The 21,948-nt window shown below is 48.9% G+C and overlaps 1 protein-coding gene and 1 long non-coding RNA gene across 5 annotated transcripts in view; one reads left to right on the top strand and one right to left on the bottom strand.

The window, feature by feature from the left end:
• The window catches only part of ZEB2 (zinc finger E-box binding homeobox 2), a 161,436-nt gene extending 146,101 nt beyond the window's left edge, over positions 1-15,335 (bottom strand). Inside the window, exon 1 of one of the 2 annotated variants that reach the window (XM_035131064.3) lies at positions 15,198-15,335. In XM_035131064.3, the coding sequence (XP_034986955.2) occupies positions 15,198-15,270 (73 nt within the window). In that variant the 5' untranslated portion in view covers positions 15,271-15,335. The remainder of the gene's footprint in view (positions 1-15,197) is intronic. The other variant, XM_035131084.3, reaches the window with a different exon arrangement.
• LOC132592752 (uncharacterized) lies at positions 13,392-19,487 on the top strand. Of its 3 annotated transcripts, none has more exons than XR_015948069.1 (3): positions 13,392-13,737; positions 16,817-16,926; positions 18,741-19,487. It is a non-coding gene; the product is annotated as an uncharacterized LOC132592752 (long non-coding RNA). The 3 variants fall into 3 exon arrangements; XR_015948070.1 differs by lacking the exon at positions 13,392-13,737 and adding an exon at positions 14,129-14,599; XR_015948071.1 differs by lacking the exon at positions 13,392-13,737 and adding an exon at positions 15,249-15,363.
• The last annotated feature ends 2,461 nt before the right edge of the window (positions 19,488-21,948 follow it).

Raw genomic sequence — 21,948 nt, 5'->3', positions numbered from 1 at the left:
GGGGTTCCCTTCCAACTCTATGATTCTATTACTTGACTCTAGTCCTGAACCTCCACCTCCACATTCATCCTTTCTTACCCGCCTCTTCTCCAATAGCCTGAACTGGAACTTCTTTTTAAACGTACAGTACAGTATAGTATTCTTAAACCAGGCCTCTGTGCCTCAGTTTCCCTGTCCCTAAAGCATAGGTAGTCTTTGTAATTATAGTTCCTACCAAACCACTTGTTGTGTATATATGATTGAATGCACGATTACAAATATTACTTAGATGTTAGAGATACAGTACAGGTATACCCCACAGCAGATGCCACACCCATATATTACAGCAGAGAAGGCATCGATACACACTCTCTTCCACCCCAATCATATAATACAGGTTGCTAAATTTTCCAGGTGCTCTCAGTCAAGAATGCAGATTAGATGGATCATTCAGACTGTAACCATGCCCGGCAGTGTAGGATTCACCCCTTTCTGCTACTTTTTAATTACCCTGGTTGTCCATACATGGAACCTACTTTAAATTCAGCCTGCTTAAACCCATACAGTTGCACAGATTTAAACGGGACTCAGATGCAAGCACACCTCCTTGAAAATGAATTTAATGGGTGTCAACAGATTTCCCTTGCAACCAAACACAGTTCAAAGCTGGGGTGCTAGTCCTCATGCAATCTACAGCCTTCCACTCCATTTCAATTCATGTTTTCACTTGCTTGTTTTGTTAGCTAAATAGGAAATCAGTTTAACTGCACAACCCTGCACACCCTTGTCATGGTAACTTACAAGTAAGCCTCAGTGATTTCAGTGGGACTTACTCCCCGGTAAACGGACACAGCAGAGATGTGGAAACCTGTAGCCCTGCTGAGGTTGCTGGACTGGAATTCCCATCATCCCTAGGAATTGGCTGCACTGGCTGGGGCTGATGGGAAATGAAGTCCAACCACATCAAGAGGTTCCTCATGCCTAGTGTCCATAGTTGCAGCCTAAGAGGCCAGTGGGGCCTGCCTAATAACAGGGCTGGCATTTATGCCTTTTTGAAGCACATGGAGGTCAGGGAGAAGAAGTGCAACTACATTTAATCCCCAGAGAGGAAGGGGAAAATCATGGGAGCCTGAATAATTGGGCTGTCATATATATGACTGGCCAAGTAAGGCAGAAATCAAAGAAATCTTGCTTGGGCTGTCATCAACACCTGTGGAACTGACAGGATAAGGATCCAGCGGGACAAGTTCTGCCTGGCCTGGCCTGTTGTTGCAATTGCCAAGGAAGTGCAGGCCAGCATCACCATGTGTCAAGCCAAGCCCGGAGGACGAGCTAGAGACCTTGCTCTGGATCCCATGAACTAATGGCTCTTTGGTGGAGCCACCTGAAGCGAGCAGAGTCTTTTGCCGAAGCATTTGAAGTGGCTGAAATCCACCCACTTGTTAGAGGAGGAGGAGGAGGAAGACGGAACCATCCAGGTCAGAGGCTCTCTGCAATACAGTATCTACATCTCCTCGTCCTGGTACTGATTCTTCCTCTTGCCTCGCACCTTGCCTGGGGTTCATTCCTACCCAAAATCAAATCCATGGCGTGTGCGACTGGAGGAAGCGGGAGAGAAAATGTGAGGAGGCAGAAGTATAGACCGCAGAACAACTACGCACTGCCACGTTTCCAAGCGCATTCCAAGTGCATCACAGCGATGCACCTCTTGCCCAGCTCCCGCGGTGGCAGAAAGGAAGGGCTTTTGCCGGCCTGTCCCAGAAAAACGCGCTCTCTGCCGAGCTCACTTTGGTCTCTAGCCTGATGTGGTGATAATCTATTCCAGTTTACTTCTCCCGTCTCTCCGCGCCTCCACCCCCAGTCGCCCTTTCCTCCAGTGCCCCAATAACAAAGAGTAAAAGAACTTCCAATTCTGTTTTAATTAATTGCTTGCTCGCAACCATACACACCCTATCAACTCTGGTTCGTTAGTGAAGCTGGAAAGTGGAAAGAGTCGAACTAGCCTAACACCCACTGAATAAGAATGTTAAGTGTGCGTTGGTGGGTTAAAAGGGTGGGGGGAGGAAAACCAGCGCACACAGCACAACACTCTCCACATAATCACTGGATATCTAAGAAGACTAAAGGTAGCAATACGCTTGGAAAACTCCAGCGCGCCGAATGTGCTCCTGTTTCAAAGGCGTCGGTATAAAAGGATTCTTCAAAACCAGTCCCAATTCCAGGACGTCACAGGCTGAACTCCTTTCACACACATCCAACTCTTGTCACCCTTCGCTGCAAACAGCACACTATTTGTATAAGTCCCCCCCCCTCCCACAAATACACTTTTAAATTCGGATCGGAATACGGAGTCACAACGGATTCCCCAACGCCTAAGCAGGTGACAACATTCTCGCCTCTCTTTCGAGCTGCAACTTTTCCACGCTGCCAAGTGAGTCCCAACAACAAAAACAACACACGCACACCCGTCCCACTATCCTCCCATATGTAAACGCTCCTCGTCCCGCCCCCCCCCAATACGCATTCCTGGACCCCGCGCGGATTAGATGAAAATATAGGATAGGATGGGTGATTATTTTTTTGGAGAGAGGGAAGGCTTGCTCCTGTTTAGGCAGAGCTGTTCTAACGGGGCTCTGAAGCCGCTTCTCTTGATTCAATCGGGGGCTCGGGGGGCTGGGGGGAGGTAAGGTATACTTTTGCAGTCTAGAAAGGGACCAGCGCCTGGCTGGGCTCTTTGCTACGGGCAGGAGACACGATGCGCAAGTTGCTCTGCCAGCCTGCGCGCCTGTCCTGGCGCGTCCCACTATCCCGCTTTCAAACCGCGACGCACGGAGTTAAAAGAGCTGGGCAGAGGGGCCTTGTGGTTCTGGGGTGCGCAGAGGACGGTGAAGGATCGAAGCTACGTTTCACATCTCAGTAGTCTACCATCACCATCACCAGCAGCAGCAGCCCCCACCCCCCGCAGCAGCTCCGGTTTCCAGCGCCAGATCGCGATTGCTGCGCTTCTGGGATTCGGACGAGCTGCTGCCTTGCGCTTATTGCTAACGCAACGGCCGGTGCCAACCCCAATTAGATCACAAATGGGATCACTTTAATTCAGCTCTCCAACGGTGACCCTGACCAGGTTTTTTAAATTCTAGAAGATAGGTAGGTAGGTAGGTAGGTAGGTAGGTAGGTAGATTTGAGGTGAGGGCTTGTTTTAAACAGCTCTTGGTTTTCGAGATATTTCTGCCCCTACCCCACCCCTTTCCAAAGGAATACTGCATGCTCGGTTATTCATCCAAAACGACATAAAGCATAATTATGGGATGATTTGGCAGTTGGCATTCCTGCCAAGCTGCGCTCCATTGCCAGATCCTAGAAACGCGCCTGCTGCTGCTGCTCTGGGGTTGAGAGGCAAAAGCAGGCAAGGAAGGAGGCTTCCTTGAGAGAGAAGCTGGAGTCAGGGATTGCGTGGGGAGAGGGAGAGAGAGAGAGAGAGAGAGAGAGAGAGAGAGAGAGAGAGAGAGAGAGAGAGAGAGAGAGAGAGAGAGAGAGAGAGAGAGAGAGAGACGACACGGAGGAGCCAGGCTTGCAGGAATAGTAAAGCGCGCACCACATTTTGCATTCCCCTTCTCTCTCTCTCTCTCTCTCTCCCTCCCTCTCCCTCTCCCTCTCCCCAGCCCCCTGCCCGCACAATCCCACTCGCATCCCGGTTCAAAACTGCTGCATCAACCTAGAAGGGAAAGCAAGAAAATGATCGGCACGCTATCAGAAAGCACCAGGAGGCTGTGACAAAAGGGAGGTTTGCCAACTTGACACACGGGTAACAACATAGCAAACACCTTTAATTCTGTCATGTCTCATACCCTTTACTTTCTCACACGTTTTGTGGCTGTTCTAACGTTGACACCTACAGGGTTTTTTTGAATGCCCCCCTCCCCACCCCCCAAAAATGTAGAAGAGGGAGGGTGGAGAGAAAGAAACCTGGCGATATATATTTTTTTAAGAAAGGAAGAAGGAAATAAAATAACCTGTAGAAACTATAACAAAAACTATGCATCCTGATAGTTGAGAGCAACTCTGAATTCGAAAGGAGTGACATTCCCACGTGTCTCTCCGGGGCCAAGACGCCTGAACCCAAATCCGCTCGTTCTCTGGGACCAGAGTGAAAATTATGCGGGGCTGAGTTGGAGAACAAGTCAAGGTTCTGTTCTGCTTCCAAGACTGAGGCACCTCAGCAAGCCATAATTCCATAATCATGGAAACGGGTTAAAGATGCAAGACAAGCACCTTCCTGCCTTTGGGAAGTTGGTGATAGGGCAAAGCTAGAGTTGCTTGCCACAAATTCTCTTGCTAGGTTGCAGGAAGCTTTAGAAATCCCACATTTAACTCGAGCTTCAAATCCACACCTACACCACGTGGATCAGCGCGATCCTAGGGGATGAGTCCTTTAGGAGTCAGTCCCACTGAATCCAACGCAACTTGCTCGCAGCTGAGCGTGTAAGAGATGATTGCTGCTGCACCTACTGTGTTGTAAGTGTGCAGTGCTGTTGGTTTAACAGTGTGCACGGGAATATGCCAGGCTTTTCCCTCTGTGTGTCATTTATGAACAGTCATAGCTCGAAGATAAAAGTCCCGAGAACATGCCGTCATATCTGATGAGTGCAAGTGAACGGCATGCGAGGAGTTAAACAGCTCCCCCCCCCCAAAAAAATAAAACCTCGCTTCTGGGTAAGTTAATATCACAGCTGCTTGGCAAAGCATTATCCCAGCACCTCATTTAACAAAAGCCTCCCCCCCCAAACAGGCTCATGCTTTCACCCCAAGTGTTCAAGGTGTTTACTGAAGTAAATCTGCCTAAATCCTCCACTGCTTGGGTCATAGGGGTGGACAAAAAAGAGGAGGGGTGAGAGTCTGGGGTGGAAGGTGCAGAGATAATCTCTTTTTCAAATTCTGCAAATCTTTTGGTGGAAACCAGGAATCTGTGTCACATGCCTCCTTCCTTCCACCGGTAACATCTCCAAGTTGGGGTGCGCTCCTTTTGGGAGAGGGAGAGAAAGGCCGCCCCAGCATCTCTAAGAAAAAGGAGATCTCCTTTCACACTCTTCCAACATATTCTCTCTTTCCCTCTCGTTTCCTTTAGCACGTTTAATCTAAAAAAATTCCTTCAGTAGCACCTTAAAGACCAACTAAGTTTATATTTTGGTATGAGCTTTCGTGTGCATGCACACTTCTTCAGATACAGTGTATGTGTATCTGAAGAAGTGTGCATGCACACGAAAGCTCATACCAAAATATAAACTTAGTTGGTCTTTAAGGTGCTACTGAAGGAATTTTTTTATTTTGCTTCGACTCAGACCAACACGGCTACCTACCTGTAACGTTTAATCTAGTTGCTGATGAGATATTGGGGTGGAGGGAAGAAAAGCTGTTACTATCTTTCTTTTTTTAACCGCTACAAACAACCAAAAAGGGAGGGGGGAATGCGGGCGGGGTGGCCCTGAAAAATGACAGGTTGGTAGCCAAGAGATAGTGTGCTTGAAAAGTTGTCACTTAAGATTTCTGCTCTTCTAGCCCAGTTATTTCAAGCCTAGCAGTTGCATATTCTCCCCCCTCTTCTCTCTCCATCTTTTTTAAAAACTTGCTGCAAATGGAGACGAAGAACACAGGCAAAATTTGACAGCTCTCCCTGAAAGGGCTTAAATACTTCTCAGTAAGCAAGATCTAGTTATAAATAATCTCTCTCTTAGTAAAGAACGGTGTGTGTGTGTGTGTGCGCGCGCATGGCTAGAACCTAACAATAATTTGGGAACATTCAAAATGTGGTTGGTGTTATAGAAATCGATTTTAAAAGATAAGTATATTTTTCGAAAATTAACAAAAGTAGGGATTGGGCTAGGATGTAGCACCTGGTCACAATAAGTTAGGAGAAAGTTAGGATACCTGTGCGTGTGCTTTCCTGCTGCAAATTTGAGATTATGTAGCAACAACAGGCCAAGCTAAAGCCTTTTCATTTCACCCCCTTCGATTAATACTATGATTGGGTCTACTGACCAGCACCTCGATTCCGTTCACTATCTGTGGCTTGAAACTAGGAGCAAGTTATGCCCCTTTCCCCCTCTTATGGACCAGACCAGACATCTCTCTCCCTAACCCATCTCCCCTAGTTCATGGAGAAGGAACAGTAAGAGCTAGCTGTGCTCTATCCATCTATTAATAAAAGAGATTAATCGATTCAGTGGAGAGTCACGGATTATTGTAGGTTAAAAAAACCCAGCAACTGGGTTGATTAATCGGTTTGGGGAAAGTAGAATTTCAGTACCGAACAGTACTAATGCATTTAATTGATGATTCAAACTAGTTTTGCAAACCAAAAAGGACATTGCATAGGAGCAAGTCTCACTCAATTCAGCAGAGCCAGCTTCTCAGAATGCGTGCTTAGGGGAATAACAGGTCAATGGATTTGCTTAAAGCAAGTTTAATTTTTTGTAAATAGAAATTGGGTGTGTGTGTGTAATGGTCGGGCTGGCACCCCCCCCCCACATTATATAGATAAATCGCACTGATTTACAGGTGAATGTTTAACCAATCTTAAATATACTTATTAGGAAGTTTAACAGCCCATCCTGAACATGTTCACTTAAATGGGAGTGCGATTCCTTTCAATGAAACTTCCTTCCTTAGAAGTGGAATCAGGCCGCAAACTTTGGATGCAAAGCCTTGCAGATTAGGTCCGGATAAATCCCACTGGGACTGACTTCCCAGTAAGCAAGCTAGGGCCCAATCGTGGCTCCCTTAGACTGATTTAAGCAAGTCCTTAATTATTCAGATTTCCTGCTTAATCCCGTGTAGAGTGAACATCGCGCAAAAATGCATCCACGTTTGCTTGCAAGCAATGCCATGAGGAACACGAGGGGCATTTCTTCCGAGGAAGTTATGCGACCACATTCCTATCCTCAACCCGCTTATTAATATCAGGTGGCGTTGTGGCTGCTATTCCGATGTAATGACTTCGGGGTGGGAGCCAGGGATTCTGCAAACAACGCAGTCCTGACTTGCAGGTAGCAGCACCCGGATGATCCGAAAGCAACCGAGTTATTTTGCGCGCGCGCAGAACTTTCTCCTCCAAGTTTGCGATGCTAAAGCACACGCTTCTGTGGGGAGTAAGTCCCAGGGACCGCGAAGATGGGCGGGGAGAGGGCTGAACATGCAGAGGGTAGTAGGTCTTGGTGTCAACTGCTTCGGGTTCCAGCCTTAGAAGCTCCCGACCAGGTGAAACTAAGATAGGAATGAGTGGCAACGTGCGCCTAGGTTTGAGGGGAAACCAAGCCAGGCAGCCAAAGGCGCGGAGAGCCCTCAGGGCCAAACGTGTGGCGACCTGCGCCCACCTGCCCTGCAGCCCCAGACTGCCGGCAGCCTTGTCCATGGAGGGTGAGAGAGGCATTTGATCCCCTCCCTGACACTTTCTACCTCAAGTGTTCGCGGCGAGTGGCCATGAATAGTACCCGCATGCCATCTTGTAACACTATCTGCCTGTCAGAAGAGCGAAGGCCGGGCAGCTATATAAGGCTTGTAACTAGGGGAAGCCCAACAAACAGCTACAAACACCTCAGCTATTTGACTCAGCCTCCACCCTTCTGCTCTTGCCCCCTCTCTTCTTCTCCTTCTTCCTCTCCTCCTTTTTCTTCTTCTCCTTCTCCTCCTCCTCCTCCTCTCTTTCCTCCCCCCTTTCCACTCTCCCTCTCTCTTCTCCCTCTCTCTTTCTCCTCTCTTTTCTCTCTTTTCATCTTGGCTTTCTGTTGCAGAATGCAAATCTAGCCTGCCGGCGGGTGAATGGACTGAATTGTGATTAAGAAGAAGAAGAGACCCTTTCTTTGTTCTCCCCTCAGGGGATGTTTACTGGGAGAGACACAGCGGATCAGATATGAAAGGCATTCAGGTCAGCATTGATGTGAGCGAAAGTGAAATCATACCTAAGGCATTCAAAAGACCGCCGTGTCAGGGGTTCAGCTAACGGTGCAGCTACTCGCTCTGTGTGTGTGCCTCGGTGTGTGTGTGTGTGTCTTCCCTGGTAGGCATACGAGAAAATAAAAATAAAAAAAGCCGTCCACAAAACAGGCATGGTGTTTTGTTTTTACAGCTCAAATATTCATTTATTTTCTTCCAAAGTTTTCGATTTCTTCACTTAAATAAAATAAAATAAAATTCCAAACCAGGAGAGGAAATAAGCCACCTTGTTTCTCAGCTGTGGGATAATTCTGGTTTTGTCTTAATTTTAGAGGTGGAAGGGAATGGCGCCCACCCACCCAACCCCTCCGCCTCCTTCCTCTCTTCGGAGTGTAATGTGAAACCTGCCTTTCCTTGGTGCCTCCATATGGGCTCTATAGGGCTACATTAGACATCTAATTGATATGAATGAAGAAGATAGGGCCGCTGAGTGGTGGAGGCAAAGGAGGCTAATCCAGTCTCGCCTCCATCAGAAGCGACCTCAGGAGAGAAGAGACAGCATAGCATTTGGCGGGGGTGGGGTGGGGTGGAGAAAGAGGAGATGAAATGGTCCAACACACCTGATAATAGTAGTAGTAATAATAATAATGGTTTGCATTGCCATTGCAACGCCTCAGACCCAACCCCAACTTCGCTGAATTTAGGTTCTGCAACCATAAATCCAAATAGAAAGCCTAGCCTCTTCCTAGGGCATTTCCACGAGGAACCACTGGGAACTTAGCTTCGCAAAGTTTCTGCTGCTTAAATAGACAGAAGCTGCCTCCTCATCCGTCCCAGCGCGCAGCGGCGCTGCTATCGCTAAATATGTATCCATAGTCCACACACACGTGCATTGATTTGGGGCGGGGGTGGGTGGCTCGTGGAGCAGCCAAATCCTAACACTGAAGCAAACCTTTCGGAGTTCAGGGATGCTTCCTTCCCGAGGATTGTCCTTAGGCTGGCATCCTAAGCTTTTAAGAACGGGGAGGGCGGGTGTCAACATCCATTGATTAAAAATAATAATAATAAAACGGTAAAGGAAACTACAGGCGCAGACCCGCGCACAAAAATAGTTAATGAGACTTTTTTTGGGTGGTGGGGGGAATCATGGTTTTATCCCCTTCCTTTTCCCCTTTGGAATTGTTGGTTTCGTTTAGATATCGGAGGGGGGTTCCCTCCCCCTCCCCTCCCCATCTGTTTCTTGGTAACATTTACTGCTGCACGTTTTCAACTAGTGTTTCTGCCTCAGAGACTTCTCTCTCCTCTCTAGTTGTCTAAAAAAGACAACTAAAGAGCAATCAAAAAGGTGTCTGACTTCGCCATTCAGACAATTGTACCCTTGTGAGAATGCCTGGATGAATGGTACGGTGGACACCCCAGCACTATTGACGTTATAAACATGTAAATGAAACACATTAGGGCAGACAATCAATTGTCTGTGGGCAACTTGCGAACCTGCAAACTCCCTCCGCTGCGTGACAGGCACAAAATAGGGTCTACCTTGGGAAGCCCAACGGGCTTGGGGGTGGGGTGGGGTGAGGGCTGCGGCTGGGGGGTGGGTGGGTGGGCAGGAGAGGACAAAGGCGTCCCTTTCAGAGAGGAGAAAATGCACCTTAGAAGCAAACGGGGGATAATGCAGATTGCCCAGATGCTCTGGAGGCCAAACATGCCTGATGCCTTTCAGGGAATCAACACTCTTCCCACTTTTAAAGGAGAGAGGGAGAGACAGAGACAGAGAGAGAGAGAGAGAGAGGTAGAGAGATTCGCTTCCAGCCCTTAGGGAGTCTCCCCCCCACTGCCCCTCAATACACACAAAGCTTGATTTTTAGACTCCCATGCGATTTTCCAACCCTAAGTGTTTAAAAAAGAAGAAGGCTCCACTCCATTTCCCTAATTCATATGTAAGATCCAGAACTGGAGGGGGGGGGAGAGAATATACGACAAATGGTGGGGGGAATATTAGACGGGGCGGGGGCGACTTTCTAAGACGAGTCCCAAACTCTGAGGCGACACGTTTTTAGACGGCACTTGATCTACGGGAAAGGAGAGTTAACAGATTCTCTTGAGGACTTTCATCTCTGCCCGCCAAGAACCTCAAACTAAAATAAATACATCCACCTTGACAGGGGGAAAACAGCCCCTTGTGTTCTCCGGGCACTTCGCTTTGCTCGGGTGTGAGAAGGATGACAGGCGGTGCACACCTTGGCCTCTTCTCTGGAGTGCCACACACACACGTGAGTGTGTCATTCATATAGACAGAGATGCATATATTATATACAGAAGCAGGCATATATGTGTGTCTGCAATACACAAATGCGAGAGCCGGGTTTTGGGGGGAATGGGAGAAGGAGAATGCAGTATCTTCAGAGATCACTCAAAGGATCCCTTTGCTGTCGATTTTCGCACTTGTAAAATAACAACAACAACAACAAGGCTTGCCTTGGGACCACTCCCCCAGCTGTTCCTGAAACGTCCAAAAAGTAATAACAATAATAAAAATGAAAATATAACCAACCAACCAAAAAAAAGCATCCCACTCGCTTGTGGTTTCTGCTGCTCTCTGTGTTTTTCTCCGTTGCCCTCAGATTTGCACCCTACACACACACACACACACCGTAAAGATGTTATTTCTCAGCTGGGAATGTGGCTGGGAATCTTCCCTCGTCTCTCTCCCCCCCCATCTTTTTGGGGATCTGGCAAGCCGCTCGAGAGGCTTGTCGAGGCTGCTGTCAGTTTGGTTCCCGGACACTAGAGATGAGCGAGGCTGCCCGCTTGCTTGGCCTGCTCTTTTGGGGATCAGGGGCGGCGGGGCGGGGAACACGCGGGCCATGCTCCCATTCCTCTAAGCGATCGGGAAGAACTTTGTGAAGGGACCCCTCACTAAGGGCAGAAGGAGGCGGAGGAAGTCAACTTTGCCATCCGAATCCCCAACCCGTGGCTCTTTTGCTTTTTCCAAAACAAAACAAAACAAAACAAAACCCTCAAACCAGCCTAAACCCTAATCCTCATCATCTCTCAGAGAGACAGGAGAGAAAATTGATGGGGAGAGGACTGAGGTCACCCCGTGATCACATCAGTCGCAGCATCTTCTTCCTCTCCAAAGGGGGCCCATAACCCTAAGCATCAGCCGCCACAGCAAGAGCAAAAACTTGGGGGAAGTTTGCAGCTCGCTTGGCAGTGGAGATGGTGGTGGATCTCCCAGGGGCAGAGAAGGGAGGGGAGGGGGACGCAGAGGGTGGGGTAGGGGGTTGGAGAGGGAGAGGGAAGAAAAAAAAAGCAAATAGAAGGCAGCTTGGGGGGTTGCCTCCTGCTCGCAGAGAGAAAGTGTTTCAATTCACAGCGAGTCAGGCGACTGGGAATCATCTGACTGAACTTTCCTGAAAAACCGACAGGCATTCCTGGACTGCTGCGGGTTCTTCGGAGCTCCTACAAGCGCCAGCTCCTCTGGAGGGAGACCACGTTCAAAGGAAACGGTTCCCCCTTTCTGCCCTCATTTCAGCCACACAAATCCGGGCATCTCCGCATCACACTCCCACGCCACTTCCTTCTCTGCTCTAAGTCAATTTAGGAACTTGCTCGCTTGAAAACAACAACAACAACAACAACAACAACAACAACAACAACAACAACAAGCCTATCATGATTTGAAGCAGCATTTCATCTTAAAACTTAAATAGGTGCACACACACTGCCCCGAATGCTTTCCGAACCTCTGCTTAAGGTCTTCATTCTGCCCATCATGATTTGCCCTTGTTTTTAAAAATAATTTTTTTGGGGGGGGGGAAACAAACCTTGCACAAATAAATAAAATTCCATCAGTCTTGTTTATGCTTTTTTATTTTTAAAAAAGCTTATCCCCTCTTTTTTTTAATGAAGCCACAAATATTTTGATTCTCATGAGCTGCCCCTGAATTTCTTCTCCCTGATTCCGATTAGCACCGTTCTGTGTAATGTTATCAGGAAAAACACAACCACAGCAAAGTGACATCTTTTCCAGGAATCCAAAAGAAGGGGGTGGAAGAGAGAAATCCACTCCCGTTCAGATAAATCCCCAGCAAATCCCAAAGGGGCCAATACGTGTTTGTCGAGGAAAAAATAGGAGAGAGAGAGAGAGATGAGAAGGGAGGAGGGGGGAGGAGGAGGATGAGAAGAAAACACACCCCTGATGTATCTACCTGCTATTCAAAATTCGAATAGTTCTCACTTGAGACATGGCTTAACGAGAAAACACGCGCATCATCAAGCAGAGAAAGATGTCTGCTTTTTTGTGGGTTGGTTTTAAGTGCAACACCATCCTCGCAGGTTTGACACTTCGAGTCAAACAGTGGTTAGACTTTAGAAGAAGTTTGCAGAGTCTAAAAGACACAGGTTACTTTCACCTGGCAAAAGGCGCTCCCTGCCTCTCTCTCAAGACACCCAGAAGAATGGGGGGGGGGGTGTTTGAGCAGAATGACTATTACTCAGGGGTCTTTCTGCATTGCCCTAATGATGCCTGTGTTTCCTGCATGCATCTCATGCCTGATCTGCACGCCACTAATGTCACCTCTCTCTCTCCTGGAACAAACTGTCAGGAGGAAACACTGAACATGCAGATAGATCATACATGCAGATATTCACCACACCACAGTGGACACGCTTTCAGGAGATAAGCTAACAGTCTTACACACGCGCACGAGGAAGAGAAAGAAGGTGGCTTGAACCACATCACCCTTCCCAATAATCAAGAATGCCAAGCCTGAATCTCATTCCATGTGATATTTAACATATCCTGTGTGTGTGGCGCGGGAGGTGGGGGGGGGGCGGCGGAGAGGACGGCATAGTTGACATAAAAGGTTTGCTCTTTTAACATTTTTGTAAAGGATAGGGGGGGAGAGAGGAAAGCCCTACAACAGACAGTGGATGTAAGCAAATCAGCTAGTAATAATAATAATAATAATAATCATCGTACGAAAGAGGTGAAAGAAAGCTTATGAGTGCTTTTAAACGTCTGCTAAATTACAAGCGACGGGTGGGAGCGGGTGGGCAAGAAAAGTGCCTCTTTCGCCAGGACCACCTTAAATAACGGCAGGCACCAGGCTGAAAGGGAAAGTGACGGGGAACGCGGAAAAGCGGGGGGGGGGGGAGAGAAGAAGATGCCCCGAATACTGTACAGTATATTGTTTAGACTTTGTTTTTTTGCCTTTTTGGAAAGCAGCCCCGGGGAGGTGGGATGGGGTGAGTGGAGACACGGCAGCCCGTGGGGCGCACTTCGCCAGGAGTTTCTGCCCTGAAAAGTCCCTCTCTCACACCTCCCCAGCGACCGGGAAAACGCACAAAAACTCGCCCACATTTGTTTGTAACCGACCTTTCTCTTTGTGTTTCCTTTCCTTTCCTCTCCCCCAGCCCAAAAATATTGCAAGTAACATCGGTTCGGGTTTACACCAGTGTCTTCCTCATGCTCAACTCCCCCCCCCCCACTCTCTAGAGAAAAGTTGCTCAGAGTGAGGGCCAAGGAAGTGCCATGCGGAATGGTGTGGGGCTGGAGTGTGCGAGTGTTTAGTTGCGCGGAGGGGGGGGAGACTTGGAACTTGTGAGGCAAAGAAGAAAGGAAGGACCTGGAGAGAAAGGGGGGTGCTGACCCCCCCCCACAACATCCGACGCAGGATATGTCCCGGGGCCGCGCAGGACTCCCCCTCCCTCTCCGTCCGCTTCTTCCGCGATCAGAGGAGAGAGGGCCACGCGCGGGACACGCACGACCCTCCCGACTGCTGCCTGCTCGACAGAGGGAGTTTCCTCGGCCGCCCCCGAAAAGTAACTCTTCCGCCCGCTCGGCTCCAGATTTCTCACGCTGCTCTCCCTCCTCCTCCCCCCTCTGCTTTTCCCAGGGTCTGGCTGAGCGGTTGAGGTTTTCCTGCGTGTGTGTTTTAATGGAGCTGTTCAAAGATCACCCCCCGTAATCCACCCCTCCTTTCTCGGTGTGTCCATTCCCTCCTTCTCTTCCCCCCCCCACCCCCACCCCCACAACACAAGGATCTGGTCATGACAACGTGAAAACTACCGGACGTTTTCCAAAGTGCCTTTTCTTTTCTTTCTTTCTCTCTCTCTCTCTCTTTCTCTCTCTCACTCACCCTCAGCTCTTTTGCTTTTCCTGGGTCTTGTGAGAGGAGGAGGGGGGTGGAGGGGGAGAGAGAGAGAGAGAGAGAGGCAAGCTGGCTTGGCTTGGCTGAGAGGTGATTGTGGCCAGGAAGGCAGCGATCAAAGGGAAACAAGAAAGAGACAACGGCGGGGCCAGAGGGAGGGAGAGAAAGAGAGAAGGAAGGAAGGAGGGGAAGAGGAAAGAGAGCGGGCGAGAGGAATCTAACGGGTCTTCCTGGGCGATCTCGCCGGCGCAGGAGCGCAGCAGCCGGGACCGTTAGCTGACTCGCCCCGAGAAACTTTCTGCTTTTCCCAACGCCCTGAGCCAAGAGAAGCGACGGAGACTGGAAGAGAGGGGGGGCGACGAGAGGAGGAATCTCCTTTCCTCTCTCTCTTCCTTCCTCTCTCAGCGCCTGGAGTCTCCCACCCCCGCTCTGCTTCCTTAAGGAATCTGCCCCCCCCCGCCATCAACTCCTCCAAGGAAGCCCCGGGACCTCCCCCCCCCTGCCTACTTTGATCGGACTTCTAAAAAAAAAAGGTGGGTGGAGGGTATGTGTGAAGCGAACCAAATCTTAAGGAGCGCTCGTGGAGGGGGGGGGCACAGACACACACAGGAATAGCAACGCCCTGGGATCCCCCACCGCCGATCCTCTCTGCCGCTCACTTTCTCTCGGGCTCCCTGAAACTCTCGCTCTCTCCGCTCCAGAAATACACAACAAACAAGACGGACAGATCTCTAGCTCGCCCTCCCTCCGTCTCTTTCTCTTTCTCTCTCTCGGTGGGTCTCCCCCCCCCCCGCTTCCTCCTCTCTCTTTTCTCCGCCGAGGCGCAAGCGATCGCCCTGCTCCAAACCCACCGCGGGCATTGGGGGGGTTTTGGGGGAGCTTTTGCTGCTTTCTTTCTAGCAACACCCCCCCCCCCCGCGTCGTCCAATACGCACACCTCCCTTCATATTTCCTTGCCTTTTCTCCAAACCCTTTCCCCCCCCCCCCTCCGTCGGCAATCGTCTCGAAGTGTCGCCAGGACCCAAAGTAGAAAAAAGAAAAAAAACAATGAAGGAAAAAAAGTTTGATGGAGGGCTTCCCCCTCCCCCGCTCTGCCCTCCCCCTCCCCCGGCGGCTCCCTTCTCTCCTTACCGTTTTTCCTTCTTGGATTGGCTTGTTTTCGCCTCTTACACCTGGGGCCATCCGCCATGATCTGCTGCTTCATTGATAAGAGTGGATCAGATGGCAGCTCGCATGGACTCGACTCCCTGATTCAGCAGCACGCAGACTCTATGGAGCAACCAAACAGAGGCACCGGGTGGGCATGGCGAGATCCCGTTCAAACGCGCGGCGCCAAAGGGAGCCCACGGACACAGCGGAGAGGCTCTCCCCACAGGCAACCCCCCACCCCCACCCCCACCCCCACCCCGACACCTCCCCACCCTGCACAAAAGAAGGACCCCCGCCCCGAGCAGCCCAGGCGCCGCGCACAGCAGCGCTCGCGTTGCGCACCACACAGCGGCACACACAAAAAAACACACACGCTCTCCCTTCGCCCTTCCTCGGAAGTGTCTGGGCTGGGGGTGAGGGTGGCTTTTTTCTTTCTTGGAAATGCATGCTCTTCTTTTAACAGACAAAATACCTCCTATTATTATTATTATTATTATTATTATTATTATTATTATTATTATTAACATTATTATTATCTCTCCCTCTACCACCAGTGATCACACACACACACGCAAGTATTACATCTTCAGAAATGACTCATGACCCTTAGAGGGAATGCACTCGGTTTTAATGGTTTTGTTTTCTGTCTCTCTCTCTGAGTTTTTAAACAGAAAAAAACACACACGTTGCTTGATTCAAATTGCTGGCCGGATTTTTTTTCCTCCGAAAAGTACTGAGGACCTCACGACGCTGTGTCTTGTTTGCATAACAATAATGACACCATTATATATATATATATATATATATATAGAGAGAGAGAGAGAGAGAGAGAGAGAGAGAGAGAGAGAGAGAGAGAGAGAGAGAGAGAAAGTATATGGCTACGAACTGATAAGAGCTGCAGAAGAACAGGCTTATCTGCCTTCTCGCTCGCTTCCCCCCCCCCCCACGTTTCTCACACTTTTAAAGTCACGTTGGCAATATCCTGCACATGGTTCTCCAGCACCCCCCTCCCCAAATGTAATTTCAACCTCCCTTCTTTAGAAAGAAAATAGGAAGAGGGGTTGGGGAGAGATGTGAAAGTACTCTTGTGAGACTTTCTTATTAGTGGATCTCATTTTTAAAATATTTTGTGTGTGTATGTGTGTACATACACACATACACAGTCTTGTAAAACTAGTGCACTTTCTCGCTGACACGGCCGCAAACTGGATGTGAGCTTTAAGACTGTCAAAACTGGGGAACGAGGAAACCCCTCGCTGTCTAGCTGATCTAAGGAAACGCTGTAGCTTCAGAACATGCACCCACACAGCACAGCACAACACAAACAACAACAACCACCACCACCACAACCCAGTGTACTCTGACTTAAGGACGAGTTTAAAGAAGGAAGGCAGACTGATGTGTGTGTGTGTGTGTGTGTGTGTGTGTGTGTGTGTGTGTGTGAGAGAGAGAGAGAGAGAGAGAGAGAGAGAGAGAGAGAGAGAGACTATAAAAGATGTAGCAGATGCAAACTGTAAAACAAGGACAATTAACCCTTGCTCTCCTGGACCAAATTTATCCTAACCTCGTCTTTTGTCTTCCCCCTTTTATTTATATACTAGGCTTTTGCCATCTAGAAATGGACTCGCAGGCTCGTCTCTTTAGGCTGCAAACCTCTCACCGCACTTGCATGAGAGCAAGACCCGCTGAAGTCAGGGGAACTTACTTACGAGTAAGCATGGGCTGCACAACGCAGAACTTTGCAGATCTGGCAGGAGAAGGGGAGGGGGATTTCTTCCCTTCCTTTTATGCGGTTGTTTCCCTATTAACTTTAAAGGCGATTTAAGAAAGAAATGAAATGAAATAAACCATGCAGCAGTGTGTGGCTTGGAGATTAGCTTCAAATGCACTGTGTTGTGCAGGTAAGGCTGTGTAAGATGGCACAAGCGAGGCCAGCCTTGTGTCTTGGACTCAGCTGCCTAGGAACCCATCCTGAGCCACTGAAATGTGTGTGTGGAAGAGCGAAGGGAATCAGCACCCCATTCCATGTTTGCTGAAGACTTCTAACTGTAGCAACTATCTTCTCCATTAAAAGAAAAGATCTAGCAGGAGGCTAAGAAATTATTCAAAACAACAACCTGGTCCTTGGAAGCATCCTTGGGTAAGTGGCGAGATTCTCTAAGAATCTACCAATGAGAGAGGATCACCGTCAAGGATTCTCACTGCCTACTTACCCTTTGATATTCTTTTTTTTTTTAAAGGGTTGCTAAAAATTGTGGAAACTGGGATCTCACCAAAGTCCCCCCACTCCACCCCTCATCTCTTCCTGGGCGAATTCTGATTTTGTTTTCCTCTTTACATATTTTTTTTGCTACAAACGACTTTTAAGCAAGTTGCAGTCACTACTTTCACTTCTTGTTGAGAATCCCAGAAGCTGAGGTGTTAACTTCACCCAGTCTCAGAGAAATAAAAGCAAGAAATGAAACTGACTAAGCATACAGAACAGCGAAAAGAAAAGAAAACTTTCTTAGTTGCTTTGGAAGAGACAAAATAGAAGCCTGCCACTAACCCTAAGAGCAGCAGCAAGCTAATAATACATTTGGTGGGGCTGGTTTGCTGGGAGTTCTTTTTAAAGCAAAGCCCCAACTAAAATCTTATTATCCAGCCGTGCCTGTGTTGGTCTTGTTCACAGCTTGAAAATCATTAACAGGTACGTGCAAACTTTAAGATGTGTAAACGTGAGGACGAAGAGAAGCGAGCGGAATGCTGCTAAAAAAATAAAAACCACAACAGACCGAGGAATAATAGAAAGGCGAACTTTCCCTACTCCTGATGGGAACTATAAAACGTAAAATAAAAATGGGTTGGGGGGGGGGCAAAATAACCTTTCCCACCTGGTAAGCCAGGTGGGTATATGTCCTGGGAGAGGCTAGGTAATAACAGTTTGTAGGAAGAAACAACTCCTTTCCTCTCTCTCTCTCTCTCTCTCTCTCTCTCTCTCTCTCTCTCTCTCTCTCTCTCTCTCAGAAAGTGATCCCAAGTAAATGTAGATTTCAGTTCAAAAATGAGAACTCACCCCACCTCACCACTTCCTCCCTAGCTGTAGACAAGGAAAACAGACCCCAAGACAGCAATTGTTTTTAAAAGAAAAAAAAGAATAGAAAAAGAGGTGGGGAGAGGGAAAGAACGAGAGGGATAGGAGGAACAACAATGAGCAAAAAATAGAAAAGAGAGGAAAATATAACCGAGAACGTACCTGCGAAGTCTTGTGTGTAGTTTTGGTCAGCAATGGAGAGAAGAAGAAGCATGAAAAAGCCGCGGAGTGGAGGAAGGAGGGGAGAAAAAAAGGTGCAGGGAGATGTAGCTGGTTGGAAGAGAGGACAAAATGGTCAAAAAGCCTCGGAAAGAGTTGTCGGAAGGGACCGTTATTCCTGCTGGGCAGGTTAGGACTGATCTCTTTCTGCCACTCCAGGAAACACAAACCTGGGGACGGACTGACGTGTTACGCCTCTTCTAATGACATTTTTTTCTTTTTCTTTTCTGTAGGAGAGAGAGGAGAGAGGACCCTGAAACACACGCCACCTATCTTTGTGGGGAGGGATAATTGAAGAGCGCCAAACGTGAGCATCATGTGGAAACGTGATCGCCAAGTTTCTCTCTGGGAAAGGAAGGATCTGGGATAGATTATACCTTGAAGTCTCCGCGAACGCTTTAGTGGAAGAAATGAAATTCCACCTCCCTCTCTCTCTCCTCCTCCTCCCCCTCCCCTCCGCCTTTCCCTCCCTCTTTTCCACCCTCCCCTGGCCTGCCTGCCTCCTTCCCTCCCTCCCTCCCCAGCCATCAAGTCTTTGGCATCATTATCCTCTTCGCTAAATCCTACTGGATGCGAGGCGGAAAACGGTGAACACCATTCACAGAACTAGCCCAACTCAAAGGAACTGAAAGTTGCAAGGAGACACCCGGAGGCTGTGGGGTTCGCATCCCGCAGGCTTGCTCGCAGCAGCGCGCGGCTATATAGAGCAAGACGGGATCTGCAGCAGGGAAAGAGAGATCTAGGGATCGTTTGTTTGTTTGTTTATGGGCTTCCTCCCTCGATTGCTTTTCCTTCGCGCCCCTTTCAAATTGCAGATGCCAGAGTGATGGGGCAGGCGGGGAAAAACAAAACAAAACTATTCATAATGAAACTTAGGGGTAGAAAGGAAGACGCTGAATTAGCCCTGAAGATATATAACAAGTGGCCAATGAACTCCTGGTCCTTAAAAATAAATAAATAAATTTTAGGGGCGTTTCAAAGCTGCTAAGCGCGCTTACTTAGAGGCAAAACCTTCTGCTGGCGATATAACTTTTACTTGAGAGTGAATGCAGCGAGGATGTCGTGTGTGTGTGTGTGTGTGTGTAAGTCCCTGCTGCTCTTTTTTCTGGGTGGGAGGGAGACATTTTTCTCTTGGGGTGTATGCAAAGGCTGAGAATTGGGGGGAAATAATAATTGCTTCCCCCCACCTTCTGTTCTCTTTTCACACTTGCAAGGATAGTCAGAGGGGCAGTTCGGAAACAGAGATAAGATGTATAGAGGAGTACTGGGGATACGGGCGAAGTGCGGTGCAAAAAGACTCGGAACACATAAACAAGCAGACAGAATAAAGACGGAATCCATATTCAGTGTATGAAATATATAGGTAGCTTTCACGGACTTTCGCAACTGTGGCTTTAAGCTTGTTTACTCGGAAGCAAATCCCTCTGTGGTCAGTGGGGTTTGCATCACAGTAACTGTTCTTTAGGATTGCAGTCTAAGATTTAGACAGGTTGACTTCTACCTGCACCAGTATATTAGAATATCAAACACACACACACACACACACACACACACACACACACACACACACAGCGTCTCTCTTTCTCTTACACACAGATGGCCCTTGAAGGGCAGAAAGTTGAGTGTGTAGCTTTGCATTTCATGGGGGTAACAAGTCTTTTTTGTGTGTGCGCTCGCGGAGAAGGGGGGGGGACTTTGGCAAAGATTAAAATGAAAATTAAGCCCTGAGACTCCACCTTTGCACTGTGGGGATTGGTTATGCAAATGGGGAAGGGATTTCCTGGCGAAGGCAGCTTTCTACTGTATGGTTAATTAAATCATCACTCAAAAAGGTTTCCAATGTGACGCGCCTGTCCTAATCCAATCAGGTTACGTAGGTCCTAAACAAGAAAGATATTCCTCCCCCCCCCACATCTGGAAGTCAGCAATTTAGCAAGTACTGCACATTATTAACCAATTCCGAGTCCACAGTCCCAGGGGAACCTTTAAAACACACACGCACAGCACACACAACTTAAAGTGTGTTCTTAACCAATGCTCTTCTGTTTGCTTAATCAAAAAGCTGCTTTGCAGGCGCATCGTCGGAGGGGCTTGGGGGGGGGGCGGGTTGGGAGAGACCACCGGCTGCAGGCGAAGTCCTTAAAAGCACCCGGAGAGGATGAAAGAGGCCAGGCTGGGCGGCGGGGAGAGGAGAGAAGTAGGGGATCCTTTGCTGGGTTCAGCTTCCCCCATATTCCCCCCCCCCAGCAGCAACCCCTTCCTTTTCTCTGCGAGATAACTTTTTGCGTGATCTCAGTGCTTCCTACAAAGAAACACCCACCCGCCCACCCAGGGGAAAAAGTTCCAATCCGCGAGGTTGGCTGGCATGATCCCGCGCTGAAGCTAAAGAGGAGCTGCCCGGACACACACACGAGAGAGAGAGAGAGAGAGAGAGAGAGAGAGAGAGAGAGAGAGAGAGAGAGAGAGAGAGAGAGAGAGAGAGAGAGAGAGAGAGAGAGAGAGTGGGTTCCTCTGGCAGCATCTTCCTCGCTTGGCCACGGTTAAATCTCTTAGAGAGCACTCCTCTCTTTCTCTGCAGACCCCCTCCGACCCCGCCAGCTCCTTCCCACTGAAGGAAACTGAAACAAATGCTGCGCTGATCCGACACTCCACTTTTACTTACAGTAAGCTAAGATAAACTGCTGGCGAGCTGTGCATTGAACGGGCGCCTTGAGCGAGGCGACTGGGATGCTTGCTCTAGTCCCTGGCAATCACCGCTTCCAAAGGGAAAAGGCTCCTGAAGCTCAGGACCAGGGGGTGGGGGATGGATGCGTGTTTTGGAAAGGGTAGAGGGGGTGACACACTCTTGCCACCTTGCTGGCCGAGGGTGGAAGAAAAAGGAATAAAAAGTAGCCCAAATCAGAACATGCAACCGCATCCTCTCCGCCACACACGCCCTACTTCCCTCTCTTTCGAAGCTTTGGGTGAATCATTTCCAAAACTGCGAGGACACCGTCCAAATAAACACAAACAAGGCTTTTGGGGAGAATTGATTTCCTCCCTGCCCTCCGAAAATAGGTCTTAATCCTCCGCTCAGCAGGCTCTAGAAGGAGGTAGAGAGACACCCCTCATCTCTCCTCGCAGTTCCTGCCTCGCGCGCGCATTGGGATTTCTTGTTCCGTGTTTGAAGGAAATATTCAGACGTTTTGGTTGACACGCATTTGGGGTTAGGATAAGCGCGGGGGTCTTTGGAGCGGGCTTCTAAATCAAATGCTCATTTCAGGTTTGCTTGACGGGAAGCTTTCTCCTGGTGTCATCCGGAGAGCAGCCCCCCGCCTCCCACACCTCCAGGACCCACACCCCGGATCGAACTGGACCCAATTACCCCGTCCGAACAGAATCAAAGAGGGTTTTTTCCCCATTGACACCTTCTCTGGGGCAGGTAAGGCAGGTTCCTAGCGG

Source organism: Zootoca vivipara, chromosome 1 (genome assembly GCF_965207765.1).
Source record: "Zootoca vivipara chromosome 1, rZooViv2.hap1.1, whole genome shotgun sequence".
Classification (NCBI taxonomy): domain Eukaryota; kingdom Metazoa; phylum Chordata; class Lepidosauria; order Squamata; family Lacertidae; genus Zootoca; species Zootoca vivipara.
This window is presented reverse-complemented; position numbering and strand designations above follow the sequence as displayed.